Source organism: Watersipora subatra, chromosome 1 (assembly GCF_963576615.1).
Source record: "Watersipora subatra chromosome 1, tzWatSuba1.1, whole genome shotgun sequence".
NCBI classification, from domain to species: Eukaryota; Metazoa; Bryozoa; class Gymnolaemata; order Cheilostomatida; family Watersiporidae; genus Watersipora; species Watersipora subatra.
In genome coordinates, this window is record NC_088708.1 from 1,696,608 (window position 1) to 1,719,608 (window position 23,001).

Here is a 23,001-nt window from a genome sequence, read left to right on the forward strand (position 1 = left end):
ATGGTTTCAACGGAAGATGTTCCTTCCCTCCTTACCGCTCTTTCCAGTTCCTTTATCAATATTCCTGATCATCTCTACATAACCAGAGCTACGAAAGCTAAAGTCGAGCATCGATACACTCATGTCTTACGCCGAAGGGCGTTCGACTGCTTATTATTCGATTATGACGAAGAGTTTAGTTCAAGTATAGCGGAAGAGAGACTGCGAGAGGGCTCGCTCATGATTTCCTGCCGAAGTGGTGAAGATGTAGCTGAGAAATTTGACAATCTTATAGAGACTTATGCTCAAGGTGCGTGTACGTTTATCTCATTTCATTCTGTCACACGCATCTTCTATCATTTTTTATAAGTACAGGTAGAATTGTATTATTTTCACAGATATTGGCAAAGATGGAGCACTTTCAGTCATAGCTGTGCTTCTCCCGCTGGCTAATCGAGTCAGTAAGCCTTCGTGGTCATTGCTTGGGTATGGAAAACTTCCCCCTGCTCCAACACTTGTATGTATAAGGACTCTTTTTCTATTAATAACTGCATTTGTGGTCCAGTATATTGTAACTATGACATCAGCTTTGCGTTCTGCATTGACTTTTGTATTCCTTCATAGACAAGAGAACTGTTGGATGAGTTAGAAGTATTCAAGGAGACGCCACTGCTAGCACCCGCTGATTCGCATAGATACACATACTATCCACCGTAAGTACTTCATCTGATACTTTAACGTTAGTCATCTTTGCTGCGTAGGAACTTCTGATCGCATTTATAGCTTCTCACTAGTATATTTTGGTGCTTCAACTTTCTCCGGTGGTTACCATGAATGTTTTCTTGTAAAATTACTGCTTGACTAGTCCATGCTGACCTTCCACTCGCTGATGTCTCCTCTCTGTTGACGGAGTTGTCTCTTTTGCTAAACCGATACGCTGTCCATTCTTTGGACATATGACTTTTTTTTTGTTGGTAGACATCTCTTCACGGGCTGTGCCATATCTGTTACCGACAGCGCTTTCTCCGATCTAAGCTCTTTAGATGGTTCACCGGGCTTCTCTTACGAGTCCCACTACCCTGTAAGTCCTTACTACTTTACCTGATTTTAAGATAGATCCAGTTTTGCTTTGCTCACTTTGTGTCTATTCGATTTTTCTCAATTGGACATTCTCTCTAAAGATTAGCTTGCAACTACATTCTATATACCTACTGTGCATTATTCACTTGAACCAGCAAACTCTAACAAAACAAGGCATTTAGCACCGCTGCTATCATAGCTAGTATTTATGTTGCTCTTAGTGTTGACTGTAAGAGTATTATGTCACCCGCTCAAGCTGTCAAATCATTTGACTGTTTGAGTACCATCTATGATGCCCTGCTCATATCTAGATTGTAGATGCTGACACCTGCAGACAAGCTCCTTCTACGGCTGGTGGGTCATACTACGCAAAGGTGAGTGCATATCTCCCCGGATTTGTGAGTTGCTAGTGTTCTTGTTTCATCTTATTGAACTATGTCATGCTAGGTAATTGCACTGATAAACTATGTCATGCTAGGTACTTGCACTGATAAACTATGTCATGCTAGGTACTTGCACTGATCAACTATGTCATGCTAGGTAATTGCACTGATAAACTATGTCATGCTAGGTAATTGCACTGATAAACTATGTCATGCTAGGTAATTGCACTGATAAACTATGTCATGCTAGGTAATTGCACTGATAAACTATGTCATGCTAGGTACTTGCACTGATAAACTATGTCATGCTAGGTAATTGCACTGATAAACTATGTCATGCTAGGTAATTGCACTGATAAACTATGTCATGCTAGGTAATTGCACTGATAAACTATGTCATGCTAGGTAATTGCACTGATAAACTATGTCATGCTAGGTAATTGCACTGATAAACTATGTCATGCTAGGTAATTGCACTGATAAACTATGTCATGCTAGGTAATTGCACTGATAAACTATGTCATGCTAGGTAATTGCACTGATAAACTATGTCATGCTAGGTAATTGCACTGATAAACTATGTCATGCTAGGTACTTGCACTGATAAACTATGTCATGCTAGGTAATTGCACTGATACCAGCATAACTGATACTGAAAATATTCTTCTGTGTGTTTTGTTTATGTTATGTAATGGCTGTTGTTTGTAGGCGGCGAAGAATGACAGGGTTCAGAGTTCTCAGTCTACTCTTTATGGTGCTTTAACCAACCCACACTCTTCTCATGATATGCAACTATCATTGGAGTTACCACTTCTAGATATAGCTCCGATCTCTTTTGATTACACGAAAACATGTCTTATTAATTCTGAAAACTCGGTATGCTTCGTTTGCTCTTTGTCTCAACAATTTTCGTTAGCATGTACTTTCATGACAGCAGTTAGCATGTACTTCCATGACAGCAGTTAGCATGTACTTCCATGACAGCAGTTGTCATGTACTTCTATGACAGCAGTTAGCATGTACTTCCATGACAGCAGTTAGCATGTACTTCCATGACAGCAGTTAGCATGTACTTCCATGACAGCAGTTAGCATGTACTTCCATGACAGCAGTTAGCATGTACTTCCATGACAGCAGTTAGCATGTACTTCCATGACAGCAGTTAGCATGTACTTCCGTGACAGCAGTTAGCCAACTGCGATTGCATCATACAAGTCTCAATTCTACTGTTAAATATATGGTGATATTTGACAATACTGCCAGAAATGTTCATCAAGGAACTGAATTCTTATCTACTCTATTCTGCCTATCTCTTGTCCTCTGACTTTCTATATTGGTTAGGAAGGAGATGCACTCACTGCATCATGAAGCTCTCTGAGTGAATAGCTTTGATTTTGTTTTTGCCATTTAGGGTGCAGCTAGTTCAGATCCTTCTTTCCTCGCAGACAATGTTGACTCAGGGTTTAACGGAAAGTCTGACTCCGAGTTAGTGAGCAGACCTGACTCGGGGTTCGCTGAAGACATCAAAGAGATCGACAGCTCTGGGCAAAGATCTTTTCAGCCAGTTTCTTGGGAACTGAAGCGAAGGTAGTTTATCCACCAACAACCCTCCACGTTTTAAATCCTTGACCACATTCTATTTAGCAGTATAAACTTCATCAATTACTAGCCTGTACACATATTTGCAGCTGCGTAAAAATGTTATGTCAAGGTAGGCTCGTTCATTCCTTTACAATTTTAAAGTCAGCTGTGAATGTTAGCACAGCTATCTCTGAAATGTTGAATAAAAAAATAATTTTGTGTAAAATACTGCGCGTTTTATGTTCAGCCTGTTCGGCGAGGACCAGGCGGGGAGGGTGCGCCTTAAATGTTAGATTTATTCTGTTTTATTACTAATATCTACTAGGCACCCCTTACTTATATTTGGCTAGTTAGCTTCAATAATTCTGGTCAATATTGAAAGACATTGTTTACCAATGCAGTACAGCTCTGCGTCAGAGTGAAGTCATGTTTTGGTAAGATCATGTCTCGATAGGATCATGTTTCATTGAAGTTGTGCCTCGATATTTTCGTGTCCCAGGAAAGGTCATGATACGATAAGGTGGTGTTGTGATCAAGTCATACCAGGTAAAAACATTGACATACTATGCTTAGTCTCAACGAAATTGCTTTCGATAAGATCTCCATAAGATCGGCCCTTAGCAGAATCAGCTCTCAAATCAAAATAAAATCAGCTCTCAATTAGATTGTCATCAGCGGTATTTGCAGAGTGGTTTGTCCTTTACAGAGTTGTTTGTCCTTTGCAGAATTTTGTGACTAGAACTCTCGGAAACAAAAAGCTCTTGGTAAATTTAGGTCTGTATAAAAACATTAAATGAATCAATTAGAATAAACATGTAATCTTCTATCACATTTTGTAGAATGCTTTTTGGATTAAAGTAAATCTTTACTACGTGATTCATTTTTAAAAGTTATTTTACTTTCAACAGAGTGCTATGTTTATTGGGTCTGTTAGTCTATCAGAAGGATACTGGGGAGTTGCCAGAATGAGTGGTTATCATCTAAACCTACTTGCTTTCTTTGTACCGGCTAAGGTGTTTGTAGTTGTGCTTCCTTTCACACTTCAGGGCTGGTGGAGTTGTCGGCAACTGCAGGAAAGAGAGACCATATCTGACAGAAGCTGGTCCTAATGTGTTTGACCTCCTCTATAGACTCCAACTGTCTTGTAAACTCCAGATTAGTTTTGGCGCTGAATCCCAAGAGCAAACAGAAGCTAAGAGACACCTTTACGTTATATCTATGAAAGATCTAATGGCCGATCTCACTTATCTACTAATCGGTGTTTCCTCCAAGTGTTTCCATTTTGATGAGGTAGATCACTTCTAATTTTTGAATTTTGTGTTTAATAATCAAGAATGCGAATGAAAGAATGTTGTATTGTCTTTAATCATGGCTTTGTCAGCTCGTGTCTGATTTAATCACATTTTCATTTTAAAACTGACTGCGTTGCTTTAGGAAGCAAGAAAGGGTTGCTTTTTAAGAGCTTTACTATTTTTCCAACACTTTCGCAAAATTTGTTCAAATCTGCTCATGCGAAATCTATGCAACCTGTCACTCCTCAAGCTCACCATACTAGTAATATGCTTTGTTGTAGAATTCTCACAGTTTCAGTATGATTCAAGGCCTGGTTGTGTCCGGCTTGTCATGTCAGGCATTGGCAGGTGTTTGTCAGTTAATGGTTCAAGCTGGCACCTGCTACTACAGATTACACAAATTGACTGAGCAGGTGGTGTCGGGACTGACCTTGACAGCTTTTCTCAGCTCTGTTTCCCGTTATCTAAATACTTACACATCAGCCATGCTTGACGTATCTCATCGTGCGAGGTCACCCCTTCATCTTCGCCGCCTCCTCAGCAAAGCCCTCACTCAAATCATGTAAGTTGTTGTTTGGGAGTCGTCTTGCCAATGTTCTCAGCCTGCAGTTGTTAGAATACAAACTGGACGAGTGTGGAGGGCACTGACCTACACACGCCGCTCAACTAATATATACTTTACTGTGCAAAATTATTTTATCTTGAAGATATTTAGCCCAACTGTGCCAGTGCGATGGAGCTGCCATAACTGAGTATCCACCTGAAAATCTACCGGATGGCATAGATCTCCTCTCTTATATCTACAAAGCAGCAGACGATTACAACTGCCACTATTTCTACCCAGTCATGCTCAGCCTGCTACGGGACACGAGCATGCCCTATCTCCGGTATAGCCACCCTAAATTCCCTACTTTCTTGTACAGATCATATTAGTTCAGGCTTTATAAATAGCGTCTGTTGTCGGTATCGCTGGATAGATGGGCAGTTTTAATTTGGGGCAGAACACTGTGTTATTGTTTGTTTAGTATAACAGAGCTTGAGTCATAATAGCATCTTGGAGATAATAACCATGTTAGGTCTGAGAATGTAGAGTATGAAATACATGGTAGAGTATGTGTACAAATATTAGAGTTGTCAGCCCTTAGCCTGCCTTGAACCTTCAACAGTTCTTGTGTAGTTTAGCTTCCTCTCCAATAGTTAAATAATTCGATTGGTGGATCTACTAAAGTGGGAGAGGAACGCATCGAGTTTGCTATTTTATTATCCTTTAGTATAAACGATATATTTGTTGGAGGAGCGTTCTAAAGACCGAACGTCATCACATATGTAAACATTTGACTTTCGAAAGATAGCAAACTTGTAAAGATGAGGCCAAATCTTTGGTTGTGTGACTGTAACCTTTACATGTCATTGAGACTTTTACCGGGTCTAATTAATTTTGGAATCACAGAATTAATGACTTGACTGGTTTTTTAAAAATCAATAATGAATAGTTAAATTCAATAGTTATTGCTGATCGATTGCTTCTGTTAGAGGTTACAGAGGTAAACCAAGTAAGTAACATCATAACTCTGTAGTGTTGAGCTGAACAGACTGTATGCTTTATTGAGCAATAATATTACTAGTCTGTGATGTAACCTATTGTGTGTGTGTATTTTATTTCATCAATTAGTAGAAATATAACATTAAGAAAAATAAAGATATAATTATAATATTGATTAAGTTAAACAAAAATAAATGAAAGCTTAGTTCCTACTCGGTAAGGCATGATGAGGCCCACATGCGCAGTAGCATTGCAGCTAGTGGAGGCGCTGGGCCCACAGGATTTGGCAAACTCAAACAACAGGTCTGAATTAATCTAGGCTTAACAAATGACTTTTAACATTGACTATAAAACTAGTAAATGCAGAGGTTTTGTGTAAGTCTATTGGAAGACTGTTCCATTGCGATGGCACTCTATATTCGATGATTTTTTGACCTGAAGCAGTATAAAATAATGGTAAAGGTAGATTGGTTTCTTAACCATCTGGTGTTATAGCGTGAATCTATCTTGGTTTCGTCATCACTTGAATAAAATTTTAAATGAGCTATCAAGAGAATTTTATACTGATAAAGTTTATCAACAGACAACACAGACAACTGAACAAACAGGGACCGAGATGAAGTTAGTGGTGGTTTATTGAATATTATGCGCATTAGACGTTTTTGTGATATTAGTATTTTTTTAAATGACAAAATGAAGCATTTCCCCAGGACTCCAGGACTCCAGGACTCCAGACAGTAACTAATTTTTGAGTCTTTAACTTCTTTAATAATCATCAAATTATTAAAGAAGTTAAAGTCAGCTTTTTAAGTCAGCTTTTTCTCTTCGCATCATTTCTCTTTTTAACAACGAAATTGTTTATGTACTTGTCTCTGTTACTATGTATTTTATTATGTACACTTATTTATAGTCGAATGCCGGCACTTGTCATTTCACAACTACGGCGTATATTCACAGCTAAACATCTCATGGGAGGGGTACTTAAAAGTTTGTCTGCCTTAGACATGCAATAGCTTACATTTCTCTACTTAGGCCCACAAATAGTCAAATCAGTACCATATCTTCCAACATAGAACATCCCCGGTAGAGAAAAAGCAGCTTTTAAACTAGAGAAGGCCCTCTAAATTCGCTTGATTGTTATCTCTCACTCTTACGGATGAATGCATGTTAGCCGCGTGTATGCAGTAGTTACGTGTAGATAACTCCACTCTTGCAACATGTCTGGTAGTGTTCTATTCTGCCATCTTTTTCTCCAGGTTCTTGCGAGACTGGGTCTTTCATGGTCGCTGTACAGATCCCTTTGAGGAGTTCATAATTACAGTTGATCCTTATAAATTGGACGCCAAGGGTGAGTTGATATACCAGAGTAAACTTGTTTGTTGTAACTATATGACTGTGTACAGTATTAGCCTACTCTCTCTATATGACTGTGTACAGTATTAGTCTACTCGCTCTATATGACTGTGTACAGTATTAGTCTACTCGCTCTATATGACTGTGTACAGTATTAGTCTACTCTCTCTATATGACTGTGTACAGTATTAGTCTACTCTCTCTCTATATTACTCTGTACAGTATTAGTCTACTTTCTCTATATGACTGTGTACAGTATTAGTCTACTCTCTTTATATGACTGTGTACAGTATTAATCTACTCTCTCTATATGACTGTGTACAGTATTAGTCTACTCTCTCTATATGACTGTGTACAGTATTAGTCTACTCTCTCTCTATATTACTCTGTACAGTATTAGTCTACTTTCTCTATATGACTGTGTACAGTATTAGTCTACTCTCTTTATATGACTGTGTACAGTATTAATCTACTCTCTCTATATGACTGTGTACAGTATTAGTCTACTCTCTCTATATGACTGTGTACAGTATTAGTCTACTCTCTCTATATGACTGTGTACAGTATTAGTATACTCTCTCTATATGATTGTGTACATCGTTAATCCTTTACATTCATGTAATTTGGTGCACTGGTAATCCACTCTATCTTTGTGAGTACATGCCATGTTAGTTCACTATAAATAATGAGAGTAGGTACAGTAATACTTCTTCTATTCGCGGGGTTCTAATGGGTTCTTCAGTCTGCTCCATCTACCGACTGCGTACAGCATTTGTTCATTTCATGTAGATCGTCGCTGCTGGACTGATGGCTACCTCTTAGATACAAGCAGGGAAAAGAAATGTCTCTTCTTAGGAAATATGAGTGAACGGTTATATCTGGGTGGAAAGTCACTTGCATTGTTAAGGAAGATAGTGCCAGACCATGAAATATTGACAGCGGGTTTTGATCCTCCCAACCTTGATATTTGTCTCAGTATGGAACAACAACTACACTTACACTCTCAGTCTACAGTGTACAATGAGAGGGTGAAGGCCATGCTCAAACACAAGCTGTTCACGAGGTATTTGAGTCTTTTTCATGTCACCTGACCTTTATCTCATGTATGTACCCCTGTATCTCTCAATGCTGTAGTCTGCTCTCTCTCTCTGTCTCTCCCTATCTATCTCTCTATCTATCTCTCTCGCTCATGTAATGCATGTACCTCTATCTATCTCTCATGTAATGTATGTACCTCTCTCTATCTATCTCTTATGTAATGTATGTACCTCTCTCTATCTATCTCTCATGTAATGCATGTACCTCTCTCTATCTATCTCTCATGTAATGTATGTACCTCTCTCTATCTCTCTCATGTAATGTATGTACCTCTCTCTATCTATCTCTCATGTAATGTATGTACCTCTCTCTATCTATCTCTCATGTAATGTATGTACCTCTCTCTATCAATCTCTCATGTAATGTATGTACCTCTCTCTATCTCTCATGTAATGTATGTACCTCTCTCTATCTCTCATGTAATGTATGCACCTCTCTCTATCTATCTCTCATGTAATGTATGTACCTCTCTCTATCAATCTCTCATGTAATCTATGTACCTCTCTCTATCTATCTCTCATGTAATGTATGTACCTCTCTCTATCTATCTCATGTAATGTATGCACCTCTATCTCTCTCATGTAATGTATGTACCTCTCTCTATCTCTCTCATGTAATGTATGCACCTCTCTCTATCTATCTCTCATGTAATGTATGTACCTCTCTCTATCTATCTCTCATGTAATGTATGTACCTCTCTCTATCTATCTCTCATGTAATGTATGTACCTCTCTCTATCTATCTCTCATGTAATGTATGTACCTCTCTCTATCTCTCTCATGTAATGTATCTACCTCTCTCTATCTATCTCTCATGTAATGTATGTACCTCTCTCTATCTATCTCTCATGTAATGCATGTACCTCTCTCTATCTATCTCTCATGTAATGTATGTACCTCTCTCTATCTATCTCTCATGTAATGTATGTACCTCTCTCTATCTCTCTCTCTCATGTAATGTATGTACCTCTCTCTATTTATCTCTCATGTAATGTATGTACCTCTCTCTATCTCTCTCATGTAATGTATGTACCTCTCTCTCTCCCTATCTCTCATGTAATGTATGTACCTCTCTCTATCTCTCTCATGTAATGTATGTACCTCTCTCTATCTATCTCTCATGTAATGTATGTACCTCTCTCTATCTATCTCTCATGTAATGTATGTACCTCTTTCTATTTCTCGTCTCATGCTCCTTTTTCTCATGTGGGCATTTTTGTAGCTCTCTATATTGTTGTTTGCCTTCTCCCATGCCTGCTTGCAGAAAGTGTGCATCTATATATATATACTAGCTGGTTTGCCTTCTCCCATGCCTGCTTGCCGAAAGTGTGCATATATATATATATATATATATATATATATATATATATATATATATATATATATATATATATATATATATATATATATATATACATATATATATATACTAGCTGGTTTGCCTTCTCCCATGCCTGCTTGCAGAAAGTGTGCATCTATCTATATATGTATATATATATATATTTATATATATATATACTAGCTGTGCTACTCGGCATTGCCCAAGTAATAAAAAAGTATTTAGACAGACAATTGATTTGTATTTAACATATAGCAACATTTCCTATTGTAATTTTCAAACTACATATCATGAGAGAAGTGTTTTGTGTAGTTTAAATAAATTAAGAGAAAAATAAAAACAACTGTAAAGGTTTTCAAACTTTGTCAAACAACTGTAACTTTCAAACTTCATATCATGAAACCAGAAAACATAATGTAGCTGGAAAAAGTCTTCTGAGCAGCTGGAATGAATTAGTAGCGAACTAAATGTACATGTAGATGTAAAATAATTAGCAAGTACGTAAACTACAAAATGTCAATTCAACGTATATATTTTGGTAATGTATATAATCAGTACAAAAATCGCCAAATTTTAAGTTTGAAATAAATTATTAGCTATAACAAAAAAAAAACGAATAAGCATCGCGTTGCATATACTCAGGTCCCAAAATATTTCTGAACAGAAGCATCGTAATTCATGGACGCAAGGCTAAAATAATTAGCACGCGCATAGTGTATACGTTTTATGAAACAAACATATTTGATCACTATGCCGTTCTAGCTCAGTGGTAGAGCTTCCAAATAAGGAACTTGGCAATGCGTTCCCGTATTAGTCGCGAGTTCAAACCATCAGAACGTGGAGTTTTAATATCAAGATTTTAAGATCTATAGCCGGAATGTAGACATACGACGACACACGGATGTTGAGAAATGTAGATATAGATTGACTAGAAGAATGTCCGGCGTTGCACAGGTAGTAAAAACAGTTTATAATCAGTGGGAGGTAATGTAGTTGCTTGCCATTAGCCTGGCACATTACCAATGGCTAACTTAAGCAAGCTAGTATCCGTTTTACTGAACTCACTAATAAGAGCCGTGAAAGCAAACTTTAGTGACGCTGCGCCGTAATGTAATGCTATGCGTATATTAACCTAGATAACCATTCATATCGCCCGATGAATCCAATGTATCTCGCATAGCTCAATTGGTTAGCTTATTGCCTGCTGGAAGGGAGGTTCCGAGATAAAATCTTTTGTGATATGGATTCTTCAATCCAAGATTTTAATAGCTATAGCTGTACAGACCAAATCACAGACGGACAGGCACTGAGATTTATATATATGGAAGTGTTTTTCATACAGTATGTCCAGTGAATAGCGATTGGTTAAAATATGCAGGCTTGCAGTCCAGCGTGTTGTGAGAGATCATAATGTGTAATGATTATATACACAATTGTACCAAAGTTTGGCTAGGTGTCTGCATGGTTTAGTGGTCGCGCGTTTGACATACATGTAACATCTGTGCATTCAAATGTACTGGTTCGATTCCATCTTTTATCATTTTCGATACATCTTTTTTCCTAATGCTCTTAGCTGGCTCCGGACAGACATGGCTCTTATTAAAGTAAAGATTAAAATATTTGTTCAAATTACTAGCTTAAGTTACTCAGGCTCATTGGGTAAAGAAACTTAGCCAATGGCTACTACATTACCTGCCACTGTTTATAAACTGTTTTAAACCCTGAGCGAAGGTGTAGTATAAAGGTGTGCGCACACTAGAGCGAATGTGATATGAAAGTAGAGCGATGCGACAAAGCGGCAGTCGCAGCGGCAAGATTGTGGCATTTTCAGAGCGATCAAACATGTTTGATTTTGGGTGCGACCTCTTGCACGCTATTGGCTGTTCCAAGGTCATAGAGCCCCAAAACTGCAAGCGTGGTCGTACCAAACTCTAGTGTATTACTAATAATAAATTGATTAATTAATTAATAATCCTTCATTTTTTCATGATGTCATTCTATCATTGTCGGCCATCTTTGTAGACAACTTTTATCGTTAAAAATGCGAAGCTTCTGCAATGAATTTTTGAAAACGATGCTTTTGTTTGAAATCTTTTTATTATAGTATCAAAACAAAAATTACTATTAAATAAGAGAATGCCAATCGTTTTCTACAACTATGGCGGCTTTTTCGTGAACGAGCACATGTGCAAACGGCTTGATGACATCAAAAAATCGATGGATAGTAGCGTGATCAGATATGGAAGAGCAGCTCTTTGCACTAGAAAGAGAGAGGCCATGCCTCTATAATCAAAAAGACCAAAATTATAAAGTAGAAGGTATCAAGAGGAACAACTGACGAAAAATCGCAAAATAATTAAAGCTAGCCGGTAAGTAAATAAATCATAATAATAATTAATATATGTTAATTCAAATTTTAATTAATGCTGATGGACGCGAATGATATCGCGCCAAGTGTGCTTTGAGGCGACATTCGTTTAATACCTCAGCCGCTACAGCTTTGCTTAATTCGCTTAAGGTGTGCTCACACCTAAAAAAGTAAGAAATTTTTCAACAATCCATTTTAGCTATACTTCGAGCTTTCGAATATAAGAATTATGCATGGGCTGGACACACACAGAAATAAACAAATGCTGTACCTTCATTTAAGAGTTAGAATCGTAAATGTGGGATATATTAATCGAAAATAAATTTTTTATGCAAAAACTTTTTATTACTTGTGCAATGCCGGGCATTCACCTAGTTATTGATATTAATTGAACCTGTATCTGTAGCAAGTTTGGCTTGTAGGAAAAGGTTATTGGAAGACAGGGAAAGAGAAAGATTGGAAATAATACAAGCAGCGCAGAAGGCTCAGGCGGAGCATCTTACAGCTATATACAGTAAGTTATACACCTCAGTCCTCCACCTGCTCTGTCTCTTATATACAGTAAGTTATACGCCTCAGTCATCTACCTACTCTGTCTCTTATATACAGTAAGTTATACACCTCAGTCCTCCACCCACTCTATCTCTTATGAATGGTGAGTTATACACCTCAGTCCTCCACCTACTCTGTCTCTTATATACAGTAAGTTATACACCTCAGTCCTCCACCCACGCTATCTCTTATGAATGGTGAGTTATACACCTCAGTCCTCTACCTACTCTGTCTCTTATATACAGTAAGTTATACACCTCAGTCCTCCACCCACGCTATCTCTTATGAATGGTAAGTTATACACCTCAGTCCTCTACCTACTCTGTCTCTTATATACAGTAAGTTATGCACCTCAGTCCTCCACCCACGCTATCTCTTATGAATGGTGAGTTATACACCTCAGTCCTCTACCTACTCTGTCTCTTATATACAGTAAGTTATACACCTCAGTCCTCCACCCACGCTATCTCTTATGAATGGTAAGTTATACACCTCAGTCCTCCACCTACTCTGTCTCTTATATACAGTAAGTTATACACCTCAGTCCTCTACCTACTCTGTCTCTTATATACAGTAAGTTATGCACCTCAGTCCTCCACCCACGCTATCTCTTATGAATGGTGAGTTATACACCTCAGTCCTCTACCTACTCTGTCTCTTATATACAGTAAGTTATACACCTCAGTCCTCCACCCACGCTATCTCTTATGAATGGTAAGTTATACACCTCAGTCATCTACCTACTCTGTCTCTTATATATAGTAAGTTATACACCTCAGTCCTCCACCCACGCTATCTCTTATGAATGGTGAGTTATACACCTCAGTCCTCTACCTACTCTGTCTCTTATATACAGTAAGTTATGCACCTCAGTCCTCCACCTGCTCTATCTCTTATATACAGTAAGTTATACACCTCAGTCCTCCACCTGCTCTATCTCTTATGAATGGTGAGTTATACACCTCAGTCCTCCACCTACTCTGTCTCTTATATACAGTAAGTTATACACCTCAGTCCTCTACCTACTCTGTCTCTTATATACAGTAAGTTATGCACCTCAGTCCTCTACCTACTCTGTCTCTTATATACAGTAAGTTATGCACCTCAGTCCTCCACCCACGCTATCTCTTATGAATGGTGAGTTATACACCTCAGTCCTCTACCTACTCTGTCTCTTATATACAGTAAGTTATACACCTCAGTCCTCCACCTGCTCTATCTCTTATAAACAGTAAGTTATGCACCTCAGTCCTCCACCCACGCTATCTCTTATGAATGGTGAGTTATACACTTCAGTCCTCTACCTACTCTGTCTCTTATATACAGTAAGTTATACACCTCAGTCATCTACCTACTCTGTCTCTTATATACAGTAAGTTATACACCTCAGTCCTCCACCTGCTCTATCTCTTATAAACAGTAAGTTATGCACCTCAGTCCTCCACCCACGCTATCCTTATGAATGGTGAGTTATACACCTCAGTCCTCTACCTACTCTGTCTCTTATATACAGTAAGTTATACACCTCAGTCCTCCACCCACGCTATCTCTTATGAATGGTAAGTTATGCACCTCAGTCATCTACCTACTCTGTCTCTTATATACAGTAAGTTATACACCTCAGTCCTCTTCCTACTCTGTCTCTTATATACAGTAAGTTATACACCTCAGTCATCTACCTACTCTGTCTCTTATATACAGTAAGTTATACACCTCAGTCCTCCACCCATGCTATCTCTTATGAATGGTGAGTTATACACCTCAGTCCTCCACCTGCTCTGTCTCTTATATACAGTAAGTTATACACCTCAGTCATCTACCTTCTCTGTCTCTTATATACAGTAAGTTATACACCTCAGTCCTCCACCCACGCTATCTCTTATGAATGGTGAGTTATACACCTCAGTCCTCTACCTACTCTGTCTCTTATATACAGTAAGTTATACACCTCAGTCCTCCACCCACGCTATCTCTTATGAATGGTAAGTTATACACCTCAGTCCTCTACCTACTCTGTCTCTTATATACAGTAAGTTATACACCTCAGTCCTCCACCTACTCTATCTCTTATGAATGGTGAGTTATACACCTCAGTCCTCCACCTACTCTGTCTCTTATATACAGTAAGTTATACACCTTAGTCCTCTACCTACTCTGTCTCTTATATACAGTAAGTTATGCACCTCAGTCCTCCATCCATGCTATCTCTTATGAATGGTGAGTTATACACCTCAGTCATCCACCTACTCTGTCTCTTATATACAGTAAGTTATACACCTCAGTCCTCCACCCACGCTATCTCTTATGAATGGTGAGTTATACACCTCAGTCATCTACCTACTCTGTCTCTTATATACAGTAAGTTATACACCTCAGTCCTCCACCCATGCTATCTCTTATGAATGGTGAGTTATACACCTCAGTCCTCTACCTACTCTGTCTCTTATATACAGTAAGTTATACACCTCAGTCCTCCACCCACGCTATCTCTTATATACAGTAAGTTATGCACCTCAGTCCTCCACCCACGCTATCTCTTATGAATGGTGAGTTATACACCTCAGTCCTCTACCTACTCTGTCTCTTATATACAGTAAGTTATACACCTCAGTCCTCCACCCACGCTATCTCTTATGAATGGTGAGTTATACACCTCAGTCCTCTACCTACTCTGTCTCTTATATACAGTAAGTTATACACCTCAGTCCTCCACCCACGCTATCTCTTATATACAGTAAGTTATGCACCTCAGTCCTCCACCTACTCTGTCTCTTATATACAGTAAGTTATACACCTCAGTCCTCCACCCACGCTATCTCTTATGAATGGTGAGTTATACGCCTCAGTCATCTACCTACTCTGTCTCTTATATACAGTAAGTTATACACCTCAGTCCTCCACCCACGCTATCTCTTATGAATGGTGAGTTATACACCTCAGTCCTCTACCTACTCTGTCTCTTATATACAGTAAGTTATACACCTCAGTCCTCTACCTACTCTGTCTCTTATATACAGTAAGTTATACACCTCAGTCCTCCACCCACGCTATCTCTTATATACAGTAAGTTATACACCTCAGTCCTCCACCCACGCTATCTCTTATGAATGGTGAGTTATACACCTCAGTCCTCTACCTACTCTGTCTCTTATATACAGTAAGTTATGCACCTCAGTCCTCTACCTACTCTGTCTCTTATATACAGTAAGTTATACACCTCAGTCCTCCACCCATGCTATCTCTTATGAATGGTGAGTTATACACCTCAGTCATCTACCTACTCTGTCTCTTATATACAGTAAGTTATACACCTCAGTCCTCCACCCACGCTATCTCTTATGAATGGTGAGTTATACGCCTCAGTCATCTACCTACTCTGTCTCTTATATACAGTAAGTTATACACCTCAGTCCTCCACCCACGCTATCTCTTATGAATGGTGAGTTATACACCTCAGTCCTCTACCTACTCTGTCTCTTATATACAGTAAGTTATACACCTCAGTCCTCTACCTACTCTGTCTCTTATATACAGTAAGTTATGCACCTCAGTCCTCTACCTACTCTGTCTCTTATATACAGTAAGTTATACACCTCAGTCCTCCACCCACGCTATCTCTTATATACAGTAAGTTATGCACCTCAGTCCTCCACCTACTCTGTCTCTTATATACAGTAAGTTATACACCTCAGTCCTCCACCCACGCTATCTCTTATGAATGGTGAGTTATACGCCTCAGTCATCTACCTACTCTGTCTCTTATATACAGTAAGTTATACACCTCAGTCCTCCACCCACGCTATCTCTTATGAATGGTGAGTTATACACCTCAGTCCTCTACCTACTCTGTCTCTTATATACAGTAAGTTATACACCTCAGTCCTCTACCTACTCTGTCTCTTATATACAGTAAGTTATACACCTCAGTCCTCCACCCACGCTATCTCTTATATACAGTAAGTTATACACCTCAGTCCTCCACCCACGCTATCTCTTATGAATGGTGAGTTATACACCTCAGTCCTCTACCTACTCTGTCTCTTATATACAGTAAGTTATGCACCTCAGTCCTCTACCTACTCTGTCTCTTATATACAGTAAGTTATACACCTCAGTCCTCCACCCATGCTATCTCTTATGAATGGTGAGTTATACACCTCAGTCATCTACCTACTCTGTCTCTTATATACAGTAAGTTATACACCTCAGTCCTCCACCCACGCTATCTCTTATGAATGGTGAGTTATACACCTCAGTCATCTACCTACTCTGTCTCTTATATACAGTAAGTTATACACCTCAGTCCTCCACCCACGCTATCTCTTATATACAGTAAGTTATACACCTCAGTCCTCCACCCACGCTATCTCTTATGAATGGTGAGTTATACACCTCAGTCATCTACCTACTCTGTCTCTTATATACAGTAAGTTATACACCTCAGTCCTCCACCCACGCTATCTCTTATGAATGGTGAGTTATACACCTCAGTCCTCTACCTACTCTGTCTCTTATATACAGTAAGTTATACACCTCAGTCCTCCACCCACGCTATCTCTTATGAATGGTGAGTTATACACCTCAGTCCTCTACCTACTCTGTCTCTTATATACAGTAAGTTATACACCTCAGTCCTCTACCTACTCTGTCTCTTATATACAGTAAGTTATACACCTCAGTCCTCCACCCACGCTATCTCTTATAAACAGTAAGTTATACACCTCAGTCCTCCACCCACGCTATCTCTTATATACAGTGAGTTATACACCTCAGTCTTTTACCTACTCTGTCTCTTATATACAGTAAGTTATACACCTCAGTCCTCCACCCACGCTATCTCTTATGAATGGTGAGTTATACACCTCAGTCCTCTACCTACTCTGTCTCTTATAAACAGTAAGTTATGCACCTCAGTCCTCCACCCACGCTATCTCTTATGAATGGTAAGTTATACACCTCAGTCCTCCACCCACGCTATCTCTTATGAATGGTGAGTTATACACCTCAGTCCTCCACCTACTCTGTCTCTTATATACAGTAAGTTATACACCTCAGTCCTCCACCCACGCTATCTCTTATGAATGGTGAGTTATACACCTCAGTCCTCTACCTACTCTGTCTCTTATATATAGTAAGTTATACACCTCAGTCCTCCACCCACGCTATCTCTTATGAATGGTGAGTTATACACCTCAGTCTCAGTCCTCCACCTACTCTGTCTCTTATATACAGTAAGTTATACACCTCAGTCCTCCACCCACGCTATCTCTTATATACAGTAAGTTATGCACCTCAGTCCTCTACCTACTCTGTCTCTTATATACAGTAAGTTATACACCTCAGTCCTCCACCTGCTCTGTCTCTTATATACAGTAAGTTATACACCTCAGTCCTCCACCCACGCTATCTCTTATGAATGGTGAGTTATACACCTCAGTCCTCCACCTGCTCTGTCTCTTATATACAGTAGGTTATACACCTCAGTCATCTACCTACTCTGTCTCTTATATACAGTAAGTTATGCACCTCAGTCCTCCACCCACGCTATCTCTTATGAATGGTGAGTTATACACCTCAGTCCTCTACCTACTCTGTCTCTTATATACAGTAAGTTATGCACCTCAGTCCTCCACCCACGCTATCTCTTATGAATGGTGAGTTATACACCTCAGTCCTCTACCTTCTCTGTCTCTTATATACAGTAAGTTATGCACCTCAGTCGTCTACCTACTCTATTTCTTTGGAATTGTAATAACTAAAGTTATCATTATTGTAGAGAAGATTGAAGAACGGCGACGGAGAGATGCAAAGAAGAAACGCGAACACTTTGCTGAATTGAAGGAGAATATGGAGAGTGCAGTCGAGGTAAGAGCCCCACTGGCTTTCTTGTTTTGTCAAGGGCATTCTTTAATTGTTGATATAAATTGATTGCGTGATTTCAAGAAACTTGTTTGGAGTTGTATAGTATGAAATAATAATCCTTTTTAAATATTCGTACTGTAGCTGGACTTGATTGTAAGAGTAGCTGTAGCTGTGACTTTCTACACTTGGTTCATTTAGGTGTAGTTAAACATGTATAGCTACTGCTATACAAGTGAAATTAGTGGCATATCATATAAGTATTGTCTTCTCTATGTTTGTATTGGTATACGTGTCCTCTACGTATTGTTCTATGTATGGTGTCTGTTATAGGTGTAGTTGTTGTCCAGTTTAGACACCAATACTATTTGGTGCAAGGATATACAATTACTAAACACACCCACTAAACACACCCACTCGATTAAGGTCTATGATACATATAATTACTAAATACACATGGTAATGTACAACAAGTGCACCTTTTACAGGATTAGTTAAAGCAAATGAAAATATGTCAAACTTTTAACCAGTCTTGCTTTGATTTTTGGTCTTTATTTGGTTCCTTGCATCACAGTACAGATCAGCTTTATCTCTAACCAATTCATATCTCCAAATGGTAGATATCGCTAGTCTATGTATGATCAATAGTTAATTTGCCCGGTATCTCATGGTCGCAGTGGTGCAGGATAGTGTTCTTTACTGCTGTATAGCGTAAGCAGAAGGAAATAATGGCTAAGAAAGAGGAGGATGCGGAGTGGGTGGAAAGTCTCACCAAGAGAGAACAACTTCAGTCAGAAGCGGATGATCGGCTAGAACAGCAAGCTAGGCAGGAGCTCATAGAATATTATCGTCTATTGACTGAGACAGCGGCAGCAAGAGAGAGAAAGGCGCTTTGGAAAGTGCGACGGCATCAGCTGTCTGCGGCGAGGGAACAATGGTTTTCCCAACAGCAGGAGAATATTTTAGACCAGCTGCTCCAACTGGAAACTGGGGATGGTTCAGTTGTGGGTCAGTTTTCTAAATACCTGGCTGGAGCTTGACCCAAGAGAGTTTTTATTGTTGTTCATCATCATTCTTCTTCATCAATGATGCTGTTGTAGAATTACTCTGAACATTGATCAGCTGTGCTTTTGCAGATGAGGTCCCTACCAAGGCATTTCCTGTAAGGAAACTTTGGAACAAACCTACCCCACTGCTTGTCTCAGCAATGAATGGGAGCGCTAACACCGAGGAGTTGCCCTCTCAAGCAGGTATTACGTTACACATTTAGATACTCGATTATCCTTTGTCAGATTTGCTCTTTGGAAATACACATGGCTGACAGTGTCTGGTCGTTCCAGTTTTATTCCGCTCTCATCGGTGACTCGTTTCCTGGTTGCATCAATGGTTGTTTCATTCGTCCAGTTGAAATGGCTACATTTGGTATGGCTGCCATTTATTTTGATCGGTGAATTTGTGTATGTTACTATGTTACACTTCTATGAAGTCTGTTAATACCTATTGTAATGACTTTTTATCAATCTAAGGTGCAAAAGATCAATTGTAGCATCATCCTGAAATTGATCCAAGTGAAGCAAGTTGCGTTTGACCAGCGCTGTCAGTCGACTAGCGCTTCCAGTCGACCCGCTAGTTGATTCATAGCCATGATTGTTCTTGTTTTTATGTCTATGGGCTGCATCTGTAGTTTTACAGACATATAATGTTGTGTTTAGGTGAAAGAGACACGCCAGATGGGTCTCTACCTCAGCTATTTAACCAGGCACAGGCTACAGCACCCAATCCAACTTTTGAGGACGGTGGGTTTTGCCCACATTTCTCAGTTTACCTTAGCTTATAAGTGTATGCATGTATTTGCTTGCAGTAGCGCTAGTTCTCTAGCAATAACAATAAATTGGTAATCTGAAGCTCAGTCTTTCCTACACTCTGGCCGTTCTACTTAACAGACGGAGTTGCGCGCAGCTCTCCAATCTGCTCACTTCAACAGACGGATAAGACAACTCCAGCTCTAGACTCAAGCATTTTTAGTTCATCTTTCGCTACAGTAGATATGGCAAGGAATTTGGAGGCCATGCTTTCTACCTCACAGCTCTCCATTTCACTGTCTCATACTGCGGCTGTAAGACAAGCTACTGAGACATCTCTGGACAAGGAGTACCTGGTATGCAGATGTGAGTACCTCTAGTTATCAAATAGTTTGTCAAGGTCCTTTTTTATATCTTACTTATCAATGAGTAATTATAATATTAATAATATTGAAATATTAATAATAATAATAATATTACAATATTATTATTATTAATATTATTAATCTAAAGGAATATGACCAGTTGATTAACGAGGATCATAAACAATACATGGCCGGCTGAGATTATTAATCTAAAGGAATATGACCAGTTGATTAACGAGGATCATAAACAATACATGGCCGGCTGAGATTATTAATCTAAAGGAATATGACCAGTTGATTAACGAGGATCATAAACAATACATGGCTGGCTGAGATTAATAATCTAAAGGACTATGACCAGTTGATTAACGAGGATCATAAACAATACATGGCTGGCTGAGATTAATAATCTAAAGGAATATGACCAGTTGATTAACGAGGATCATAAACAATACATGGCCGGCTGAGATTATTAATCTAAAGGAATATGACCAGTTGATTAACGAGGATCATAAACAATACATGGCTGGCTGAGATTAATAATCTAAAGGAATATGACCAGTTGATTAACGAGGATCATAAACAATACATGGCTGGCTGAGATTAATAATCTAAAGGAATATGACCAGTTGATTAACGAGGATCATAAACAATACATGGCTGGCTGAGATTAATAATCTAAAGGAATATGACCAGTTGATTAACGAGGATCATAAACAATACATGGCTGGCTGAGATTAATAATCTAAAGGAATATGACCAGTTGATTAACGAGGACCATAAACAATACATGGCTGGCTGAGATTAATAATCTAAAGGAATATGACCAGTTGATTAACGAGGACCATAAACAATACATGGCCGGCTGAGATTATTAATCTAAAGGAATATGACCAGTTGATTAACGAGGATCATAAACAATACATGGACGGCTGAGATTATTAATCTAAAGGAATATGACCAGTTGATTAACGAGGATCATAAACAATACATGGCTGGCTGAGATTAATAATCTAAAGGACTATGACCAGTTGATTAACGAGGATCATAAACAATACATGGCTGGCTGAGATTAATAATCTAAAGGAATATGACCAGTTGATTAACAAGGATCATAAACAATACATGGCCGGCTGAGATTATTAATCTAAAGGAATATGACCAGTTGATTAACGAGGATCATAAACAATACATGGCTGGCTGAGATTAATAATCTAAAGGAATATGACCAGTTGATTAACGAGGACCATAAACAATACATGGCTGGCTGAGATTATTAATCTAAAGGAATAGGACCAGTTGATTAACGAGGATCATAAACAATACATGGCTGGCTGAGATTATTAATCTAAAGGAATATGACCAGTTGATTAACGAGGATCATAAACAATACATGGCTGGCTGAGATTATTAATCTAAAGGAATATGACCAGTTGATTAACGAGGATCATAAACAATACATGGCTGGCTGAGATTAATAATCTAAAGGAATATGACCAGTTGATTAACGAGGATCATAAACAATACATGGCTGGCTGAGATTATTAATCTAAAGGAATATGACCAGTTGATTAACGAGGATCATAAACAATACATGGCTGGCTGAGATTATTTTATAAAAATAACTGATTAAAAGATATTTCAATAGTACATATAAATGTGGTCTGAAAGGTATGAGTTTGTTGTAGCCATTCGACGGGCTGACCCAAACAAGCTTTCACCACAAAAAGTAGAGCGCAGAGGGCGACAAATAGTTGGGCAGCATATCTCTACCCAGTCATCGCTTGACAGGGACTCGCTTCTCTATCAGCAGATGCTGCTCAAGGTGAGACGTGATAATATGGTATTCTTGTTTTGTAACGAATAGAAATTAGGGGAGGGCATGTTGCTGTCTACATTCTCTAATGTCTATAGAGGAAGCTATTCTCATGTTCTCATTCTTTTGACAACCTGTCAAGTCGTAGCTCACTGCCACCTCGTTGCTCGCTGCTTAGATGGGCCTGCTAGTCTTCTTCTCTCGTAGATTTTCAATTGAAGTATTGTTTGTCACGGGCTCAGACAGCACACATGTATTGAACTATTGTTTGTCACAGGCTCAGACAGCACGCATGTATTGGAGTATTGTTTGTCACGGGTTCAGACAGCACGCCTGTATTGAAGTATTGTTTGTCACAGGCTCAGACAGCATGCATGTATTGAAGTACTGTTTGTCACAGGCTCAGACAGCATGCATGTATTGAAGTACTGTTTGTCACAGGCTCAGACAGCACGCATGTATTGAAGTACTGTTTGTCACAGGCTCAGACAGCATGCATGTATTGAAGTACTGTTTGTCACAGGCTCAGACAGCATGCATGTATTGAAGTACTGTTTGTCACAGGCTCAGACAGCATGCATGTATTGAAGTA

The 23,001-nt window shown here is 39.0% G+C and overlaps 2 protein-coding genes across 2 annotated transcripts in view; both read left to right on the forward strand.

Moving 5' to 3' along the window:
• On the forward strand, positions 1-3,033 carry LOC137385792 (uncharacterized). Its single transcript, XM_068072354.1, has 7 exons — positions 1-289; positions 378-496; positions 604-692; positions 958-1,060; positions 1,371-1,433; positions 2,151-2,318; positions 2,854-3,033. The coding sequence occupies exons 1-7, from the start codon at positions 1-3 to the stop codon at positions 3,031-3,033; spliced, it is 1,011 nt and encodes a 336-aa protein (XP_067928455.1).
• The window catches only part of LOC137402841 (gamma-tubulin complex component 6-like), a 26,732-nt gene continuing 6,646 nt past the window's right edge, over positions 2,916-23,001 (forward strand). The window contains exons 1-13 of the mRNA XM_068089353.1: positions 2,916-3,029; positions 4,070-4,313; positions 4,597-4,877; positions 5,023-5,202; positions 7,115-7,206; positions 8,001-8,274; positions 12,438-12,529; positions 18,344-18,432; positions 19,137-19,434; positions 19,563-19,676; positions 20,139-20,222; positions 20,370-20,594; positions 22,282-22,418. Of these exons, the coding sequence (XP_067945454.1) occupies positions 4,242-4,313; positions 4,597-4,877; positions 5,023-5,202; positions 7,115-7,206; positions 8,001-8,274; positions 12,438-12,529; positions 18,344-18,432; positions 19,137-19,434; positions 19,563-19,676; positions 20,139-20,222; positions 20,370-20,594; positions 22,282-22,418 (1,938 nt within the window). The 5' untranslated portion in view covers positions 2,916-3,029; positions 4,070-4,241. The remainder of the gene's footprint in view (positions 3,030-4,069; positions 4,314-4,596; positions 4,878-5,022; positions 5,203-7,114; positions 7,207-8,000; positions 8,275-12,437; positions 12,530-18,343; positions 18,433-19,136; positions 19,435-19,562; positions 19,677-20,138; positions 20,223-20,369; positions 20,595-22,281; positions 22,419-23,001) is intronic.

Bases quoted from the DNA above. Each gene is read 5' to 3' on its own strand.
- LOC137385792 (XM_068072354.1), top strand. From the start codon at position 1: ATGGTTTCAACGGAAGATGTTCCTTCCCTCCTTACCGCTCTTTCCAGT. The intron at 693-957 runs GTAAGTACTTCA...TTTTGTTGGTAG, and splicing joins AGATACACATACTATCCACC to ACATCTCTTCACGGGCTGTG. The intron at 1,434-2,150 runs GTGAGTGCATAT...TGTTGTTTGTAG, and splicing joins GTGGGTCATACTACGCAAAG to GCGGCGAAGAATGACAGGGT.